The 8,885-nt window shown below is 40.8% G+C and overlaps 2 protein-coding genes across 3 annotated transcripts; both read right to left on the bottom strand.

Annotated features, from left to right (window-relative positions):
* Positions 1-1,212: 1,212 nt before the first annotated feature.
* On the bottom strand, positions 1,213-3,938 carry LOC135716046 (uncharacterized). 2 transcript variants are annotated; one of them, XM_065238896.1, is made up of 3 exons: positions 1,718-3,938; positions 1,337-1,646; positions 1,239-1,280 (listed from the first exon to the last, which is right to left on the bottom strand). In XM_065238896.1, exons 1-2 carry the CDS (start codon positions 3,813-3,815, stop codon positions 1,342-1,344), a joined length of 2,403 nt encoding a protein of 800 aa, XP_065094968.1. In that variant the 5' UTR covers positions 3,816-3,938; the 3' UTR covers positions 1,239-1,280; positions 1,337-1,341. The 2 variants fall into 2 exon arrangements, with proteins under 2 accessions (XP_065094967.1, XP_065094968.1); XM_065238895.1 differs by having other exon boundaries at positions 1,213-1,646.
* LOC135716045 (uncharacterized) lies at positions 3,883-8,616 on the bottom strand. The gene is made up of 4 exons (XM_065238894.1): positions 4,948-8,616; positions 4,295-4,888; positions 3,939-4,229; positions 3,883-3,888 (listed from the first exon to the last, which is right to left on the bottom strand). Exons 1-4 carry the CDS (start codon positions 6,133-6,135, stop codon positions 3,883-3,885), a joined length of 2,079 nt encoding a protein of 692 aa, XP_065094966.1. The 5' UTR covers positions 6,136-8,616.
* Positions 8,617-8,885: the final 269 nt, after the last annotated feature.

Here is an 8,885-nt window from a genome sequence, read left to right as displayed (position 1 = left end):
AAATATCCTAACGGTAAGCAAGGTTGCAAATACTCATTTCAGATAAAACAATGTTTTTTTAAATTATGAAATAATTAGATGTCATGATCATATTTTGAATTGGTAGGATACAAGAGGAGGTTGCAAATAATGTGTTTGACATATTAAACCTGCTTATTTCACTTCATGAGAGTCACAATCAGCGATTTTTCACAAACTCACTAACTCACTCACTCACTCACTCAGCGATCAGAAAATCGCTGATTGTGACTCATAGAAAGCAAAATTTACAGGTTTTATATTTCAAACGCATACTTTGTAGCCTCTTCTTGTAAGTTACAAGTAAAACATACCATCATACCATGTTTTGGTTTTATTATTCCGAAAAACATTATTTTAGCTGAAATGAGTATTTGCAACCTAAGAGGTAAAAAATAGTCAGACGAACGTTGCAACGAAAAGTGTACTTTTTATGATATATGTAGCAACATGGCAGCGAAAGTGGGAGGTGTGAACAGTTAAACTCCTCCTGGAAATCACCCATTGCACGGTACACTCGGATACACTTTCGCACTCGAATGAATGCTTGCGTCCAAACCATCTCTATTGAATGATGCCACCCACACATTCCCCGTCTCGTCCCGAGAAAATGAAATGAAATTAAGAACTATTTAAAAACGGGCTACGGTGTGCCTTCGAGGAAAAAGAAAAAAAAAAGTAAGAGGTTGTATCCAAGACACGACCATAGATTTGACGTAGGATTACGAAAGGTAGTATAGCAAAAGTATTGTAAATATTAAATTGATTTCTTTTCTTAACTGAACTTCTTTCTTATTAGTGAAAAATTTCGATAGGTTGAAATTCAAAAGTTATTTGAGAGTTCTGTTTTTGATGTGCTCTGTCTGTTATTTGAAGTCTTCAATAAACTCTTTTATCAATCATTTGTGGTCCTGAAAAGGACCGATTGGTTGGTAGCTTGTAAGCCAGTTTAGAACAATGCTGTGGAATTTTTTCCTCGGTGTTCTTGGAGATGATAGCGGTGCTCATGCGTTGCACCTGGAGCTATTGGTGAACAGTTTGGTGAAGAGCGTTGGCATAGTAGTCCTCAATTGATGTTCTTCGAGAAGGTGGAAGCAGTGTTCATCCTTTGCATACAGATGATTGAGATTCTATCAAATGATTGAAAGAATATTTATATACTAGAATTTTCAACATTTTGTGAACTATTACGGTATATTTACCAAATTATTGATTTTGGTTGTACTGTGGAATGATAAAAATGTGGTTATCGCTTTCGTGTCCTGGAAGAAATAGCTATATGGTAATGGTGAATCACAGTTTATAAAAATGCACTTACTGTGGTTAAATCTCAAGCACTGAGAGTATCGGTCTGTGGTATGAAAAATACGCACAGTATCTTATACATTCTACCCGAATGCTCCGAATGAAGGTAAGATCTAGACACGACCCACCGAAAGTAGTGGCTTGACTTCGATCTGAGGCTAAATCGAGATAAAGGTACGTTTTCATGAAGTCGATAAACTCAAAGTTTTCAGGCTTCGACACATCGACGTTGAAATCCCCAGTTATAACAATGGGCATTGTGACACGATTGTACATTACCAGGTTACGCGCTAAGAAATATTTCTTTTGCTTAAGAGTAGTACCTGGTGAAAAAAGCAAAAAAACAAAACAAAAAGATAAGTGAGATATACAAGAATATTTTTTTGTTTTATACCTGGTGAAATATACAACGAAAACAGCATCGTGCGAGCTCCCATGACTGAAATTTCTACAGCGCAGATGTCACCGTACTCGTCTGCTCCATCCAACAGCTCATCGTAGCTGGCACTGAGTTTATCAATGACGTGAGAAACGGCCATGGTAGATGCAGCAGTGTTCTGAAAGATGGCTACCCCTCCAGCTCTTGTACCGTCACGTTTTTCTTGAGTGATGCAGTCGAATCCAGCTATAGATGTGCTTGTGCAGTTGTCTTGCCAAGTTTCACTCAACGCAAGCAAATCAACGGTGGAGAGAACACGATCTGTTGCAATATCTGATGCGTGTGCATTCAGGCTTTGTACATTTATACTCATCAGCATACAAGCTGATCTCTTTAACATTATGGCTTCCATGACATCCTCTCCGATGGTGCGCAAACGGTGATTGCTCAAACGCTCAAGCTCTGTTCGAAGATCGCGAATTCTCGGCGTTGTAGCGCTTTTTCCGTGGTGGAACTTGAAAACATTGCTAGAGTTCGTCAAGTATAGTCCTTCGATGGAAGTAACCCTGGAAAGGCCAACGTAAACCAGTTGTTGCTCCTGGCTTTTCTCATAATTATAAACAACTTCTGCAAACGTGCCTCCTTGGGACTTGTGTACCGTAAGGGCACATGCACTCACCACCGGAAATTGAATTCTCTTGCACTTAACTCCACCGTTAAGGCTGATGTTTGCTGATCTCCTGGCGATGGGGGTCCACTCAGATTTTAAAACACCGGGCTTTGAGTACACCATCGGTCTGGCCTTCACTCTCAACGTCTTCCCAATGGAGTTATTCTCGAACATCATCCAAAGCCTCATGATCTGCTGCAGAGGATCATCTTCGTTACGCTCGACAAACATAAGCTCCCCAATCGCGCCATTGACGATTCCATCTTCAACATCGACATTGGTGGTTAACATGTACGGTGTACCCACCGCAAGCCGCAGTAAATAGGGCAGGCAACCAGTCTCCACTACGCTCATCTTATGCACCTTTGTTCGAGCACTTGCCAGCTGGGGATTGTCCTTATACCCTGAATATACATCATCTGCCGTACATTCGATTGTCTCTCGATCGATCAATGCGACGGAATTGTAGCATTCCACGTCGACATTTCGATGGAATAAGCGAATTGCACGCGGTACATGCTGCTGACACCACTCTGGTGTACGGAATCTGCTTTCGATTAGGCTGATTTCTTCCGGGGACAACTGTTCGCCGTTACCGATTTTGGTAAGGATTGTAGAAAACTGTACGTTTGTTTGCCGCATAACCTGAACCAATGGGTAGAAATCGAGGGATTGCCATAAAACGGCACCGTGCATTGAATTCGCACTTGGTTTGAATACTGGCCGTGCATTCACTGGAGGTAACTGCCGAAGATCACCGCAAAATACAATTCGCATTCCACCGAATGGATCATCATAGTTCCCTGTGATTTCCTGGAGCCGGACGTGTACGGTGTTGAGAACATTAGCACCAAGCATGCTGGTTTCATCGATGATGATGGCTTTCACGTTTGCAAAAGCATTGCGATACAGTTGCAACGCCTCAAAACTCAGCTTTGAGCTTTGCCTGCGGGACATGGTGATCCGAAACGCAGAGTGAACGGTTGTTCCACCGATCGCAACAGCTGCCTTCCCAGTCGATGCACATGCTACATATGCATTATTTTGCGTGTTGTGTGCCTGACTGAACCGATTGACTGTCTCCATAAGAATTCGCAATGTGAATGTCTTACCACAGCCTGCCGGGCCAGTGAAGAAAATTTGCAATGGTTTGCTGTTATCATCGAAGGTGTGTAAGCTGTGGATGACTTGCAGGATCAAATCACGCTGCTCCGCATTTGTAGCACGTACCATCTCACAATACTCCTGCTTCGACATAACGTTGGAGCGCTGTTTGACAACTGCCGCCAAGGGTCCAGTGGGCAAGTTATGAATGTCATCGTCATTTGGCTCCATGCTGATTATGCGGACGAATTCATCGCGCTTCTTGCTAGCAACCTCCGTCTGCTCGTCATCTACACTAGAAAGACGAAGATATTCCTCCACGACCTGATCCAGGTTCATCTCGCAGTCATACTCTTTGTGTTTGGCGAGAATGGCAGTCTCGTTGTCTTCATACAACTTAAGAAACTTATTTCTATCGAGTATATCGCAGACTTCATTCCTGAATGGCAAGAAGAGCAGTACCATCTCCCGTTTGTACTCGACCAGTTCCGACATGTTGAATGAGCACCAACGCAATACACGAGGTAAGCTTCGCGGCTTGTACAAATTCATCGTGCTCCTTTCCTCCGTATAGTGTGCAGCAAAATCCGCCAAACATACTTCGTCCATCCCTACACGCGACTCATATCGTTGAATCATGTTGAGGGTCCAAACATCGGTGGAATCATCTTCAAGTCCTTCTTCATCCATTTGCTTCGTCCGTTTCCTGGATTTAATGCGCTCATGTGGCCACATTGTTGGAATGAATTCCACCTATAAGATTACGACAAATGATAATTATGCTCAACTGATACAATTTTTCATCTACAAATCAGTACCTTACGGCTAGCTTCCGACATCGGTTGCCGAAGCAAATACCATGCAGCTTCCTGGGCAGACATTTCAACGCTGTTAAGCATTTTAATGCTGACCTTCTTCAGCAATCCATTATAGTCCTGGTCTGGATGCTCTTCTTGAAGTTTTATTAGTTCACGGTGTAAACTGCTTATGCCCCTGTTCGTTTTATTCACATATTCTACGACATAAGCAGCACATGAGAACTCTTCTAAGATAAACTGCAAATCCATGTTGGAGCGGAGGATCTTCGCGATCCAAGGGTTGAAAGGATTGGTCCAGAGTTGCGTCATTAAACGTTTCAGCATAACTGTGGGTCGGCGAATGGATGAACGGATCACATCGAGGTAATACTCGTAAGTGCAGTTGCATTCCACAAGGAACGCTTCTAGGTTTTCGAAAACCTTTGATTCAAGAGTTTCTCGCATTTTGATAGCTAGTCTGCTCAACTGGTCGAGGCGGCCATCACCTGCCGCAATTGGGATTAATATTCTAGTCTGATCCATCGGCCAGTATGGTATATTGAACCGGCATCGCTTATCATTACGTTTGAAGCAAGTAAACGTATGCTTATGAACCTAGAAGTATTGAAATTCAATTGTAATCACTCGTCGAAATATATGTAATCTTCATGTACCTGATTGCCATAAGTCTCAGGTAAGTCTTCAACACTAACGGAGCAGAGGAAATCGATCAGATCAACAGTCGCAGGCATATTCTCCGACATGTCTTCACGAGGATCGTTAGCCAACCAGAGAAGAATGTGAGCGTGGGGACTTCCGCGATGTTGGAACTCTATGCGTTTAAAGTAATCAACAACATAGTATTTCCCAAACGGGCTGTATCTTGTAGACGAAAGCAGCTGTATAATCACATTGACCAATTTATGGAAGTATGCGCAGCATGTTACAGGATCTTCGCTTACAAGCGTAGCCCGTTGTAATGCAGTTAATTGTTGCATGAAATCTACAACACCAGCATTATTGCACCTTCCCGATAGTTTGTGCAGTATGGCTAGCAAATGTGGCCATCGAATTTCACTTGCGCTTAATGTGAGAAACATAGTTGGCTTCCCCAACTGACGGATCATTGCAAAAACATCACGTTTTCTTTGCTGCCAGTACTGCATCGAGTTAGGGATGGATTTAAGGAACGACAGGTTACGCTCGATGCATGTCTCCAGAAATTCTCTATCTTGCAACTGGGCTCGCGTAATATTGGCTGTACCCATGCATTTGAAAGTGTTTCTCAAACCTTCAGAAACTCGCAAACGCATTATCTTCATCGCCATGTACAGAACATGGTCGGGTTTTGCCCCTCGTCGATCACGGCGTCTTATTTCGCTGGTAGCCATCATAAATGGTGTTACGTGAACTTCAGGATTGAAGGTTCTTGGATGACCCAGGTAAATATCTGGGAAAGACAACTCCTCAGCAAACTCATCGTAAATGATGGATAGCGGTGTTCGATTTTGTCCCGGCGCGATTTCGAGACACTTGTCCTCATTCCACAAAAGCGTATGCTGTTGGCCAATGAGCAGCTCAACCTCGTTCGACGCGTCAATTGCCTCTAGTTCAATCGAAGCTCTCACAACCGGGGATGTAGCAGGTTGCTGTGCTGGTCCGATAGACGTCAAATTATCTTCGTTGAAAACAATGCCGTTTCGTCTGTACAACGGTGTGTTGACAAGGAAGTTCAGCCATGCCTTAACTGTTCCTTTCTTTACGTATCCGGACAGATAACTAGACTTATGGATCATGTGTTTCTTGATACACACATTGAACGCATAATCATCATCCAGCTGACGGGGAAGCTCACTCACCATCTGGTTCACATCCACTGGAACATTGATTATCTGGCCAATAATCTTCAAACTACCTGTTTCACAAAAATAAATTGAGTTTATCAATGAAAGATTAACTAAACGTCATTCTACAAACCTGCTGCATGACGCAAACGGCGAAGTTGCATGAAATTGACTCTCGGTGAAACCAGTCTCGTGGTCAACGGATCTAGTGGAGGCAGATTTGACGGAAAGTTGGGATATGTAAAGCCGTTCGTTTGCGATAAAGTAGGAATCGATCCACGTTTCAGGCTGCTTCGGCAAGTTAGACATGCTAAGAATCCTTCCACAGTTTCAAAATAGTTCGTCACCAGCAAAACGGTAGCATCGGCAGTAGTTATTGGCTTCAGATCATTCCTAAACCAAATTCTTGCACACACGTCACATGCATAACCGAAATCGTTTTCCATAAAACGTTTCTTGAACTCCCGGTCAGCACGATCGAAATTGGGTTCTCCTTGAGTCGAACGCAGCGAAATAATCATATCATCATGGACACCATCGCAAACGTTTTCATCCAAGATCCCATCGTTGACTTCTTCTTGCGTGGGACACGGCGAGGGAATTTTAGAATCACGAAATGCATCATGTGTCACAGTAACACTATCGACGTTTGGTTCTTCTTGAGCAGGACGTGATGAGTTTTGCACCGGAATAACGCGGGTGGTGTTGAATTCTTGCCAAAGAAGACGCGATGAGAACATTACTTTTGAACATAATTTACCACAGAATAACATTGACAGTTGCAACACTCACTATGTGAATCGAGGGTATATAAGGAAAAAATGTGGAACAGGAACCGATGCCAAAATATAAAACTGCTTTTCTTGAAGATAAATACTCAGTCCACAATAATTAACAAAATAAAAATCTATTATATAGATTTCACATCGTGTAACTTTATAGCATATAATAAATTGATCTTGTATTGAGCTACTAGTGGAATAGATATTGAGCTGCTTGGTTTGGTAATATTAAATTAAATATCATACTTTAAAGGCACAAGTTTATCTTGTTTTGTACAGCCTGTTATGCATCCTGAACACATGATAATGTATCCAATATATAATCGAAACCTTCAATCAAAAGGTAATGAATTGTTCATAAATATACCATACAATTAAAAAAACCATCCACCAACCAACCACCATAACTATTATAATTATTTTATATGACTGGTGGCTATGCAGCCTAATGGTTTTAATTTTAACTTAAAGGTGGTTTAAATAATTGCAGGGCTGTTACAAGATTTTCTAAATTTGATCCGCGAAATCCGCGATTTCTCAAAATAAATCCACGACTTCAAATACTAATCCGCGACAACAAAAACTGTTTTCATTGCCTAAAACTACCATTTGTATACTACTACATGGCATTTCAAGCTTATTGGCTTATAGCATATTAGATTTTTGTCAGCTTTCAACTTAGTAATCTTTGAAGTACTTTCACATTTTAATTGAGAGCTTTATATGCCTGTACCATCCTATGCCCAAGGAAGTAGAGAAATTTTCCAACCCGAAAAATGTATAGACACAGTCGCCTCCAGCATGGCAAATTTGAATTTTTTGGCTCTCTGGAGACTGGTAGTAAAGCGGGTAAAATTGTATGGGGAAAAATCATTTTTAATTAATTGTAGCTTGATTAACTATAATTTCCGGGAAAAAACTGAACGGCAAATTCTCTAATAAATTTCTTTAGGTTGTCGTTCACTTTTTTTGACCTGAATATGCACCGAAAGCGAATTATTCCCACTTCTCTCAATTTCTATATGGGGATTTTAATCACTTCCTACCAGCGGAACAGCGCCATCTCTGTGGAAAATTGTCGAACAAAATAGTCAATTAGTCTTGGGTGATTTAGTAGAAAAATATTCTGATCTCCAATATGATTTCAGAACCTATAACATCTTGTATACGTTGCAATAGGTCAGGTACAATCAGACACTTTGAATCTGCTTGGACATATTTCGATACTACAGACATTATATTACAGTCTTGGTTGATATAGTAGAACAAATAAACTGAACTCTAGGATGATTTGTAGATCCTAGAATATCCGGTATACATTGCAATTACTCACATATATACGATTCGTTTATGATTTGACAACGAAAAATGCTATGTTCATATTGGAAATAAAAAGAAACATGAAAATGTCTCACATTGGACAGACCCCAGAGAATTTCCGTGTAACAGAGTTAAGGAATTGAGATCATTTCTCGATTATTTGCAGGGTGTTAGCTTATGCAAAAGCTTATGTTTGAATCAGTTGATGTGTACAGTAATAATTAGATTTAATCAGCCCCGTTTTTTGAAAATCATTTAAAACCATGCGCTTGTCCAGTCGTGTAATTGCACCAAAGTGCACCTTAAACATCCATCTTTAAGAAGAATAAGAAAGTTTTTAAAATTACGGTTATATGTTATCACTGAGAGTTATAAGTATGATGCGCAGAGGGGGTGATAAAATCGAGTAATCACTGTGTCCTTATTTATAATATTTAAAATCAGCAATAACACTTTTTTACTGCTGAAAATATACAAAACGGCCTGCACAACACTATCGCAATGCAAACAACAAGTTTACTCATGTTGTTTACCAATTTATTCTTTTGAAACTAAGAAATAATCGTGAATTATCACTCTCAGATGCTTTACAAACAATGTACATCTTTATTTCAAAGGAAAATAGGCAAATGTCCTACCTTGTCTTGAAGACCCTTCTCCAGCATC

This window comes from Ochlerotatus camptorhynchus, unplaced genomic scaffold (genome assembly GCF_037179485.1).
Source record: "Ochlerotatus camptorhynchus isolate MF236.1 unplaced genomic scaffold, CSIRO-AGI_Acam_v1.1 ptg001083l, whole genome shotgun sequence".
NCBI classification, from domain to species: Eukaryota; Metazoa; Arthropoda; class Insecta; order Diptera; family Culicidae; genus Ochlerotatus; species Ochlerotatus camptorhynchus.
Note: the sequence above shows the minus strand (reverse complement) of the source record. Positions and strands in the feature narration are given on the sequence as shown.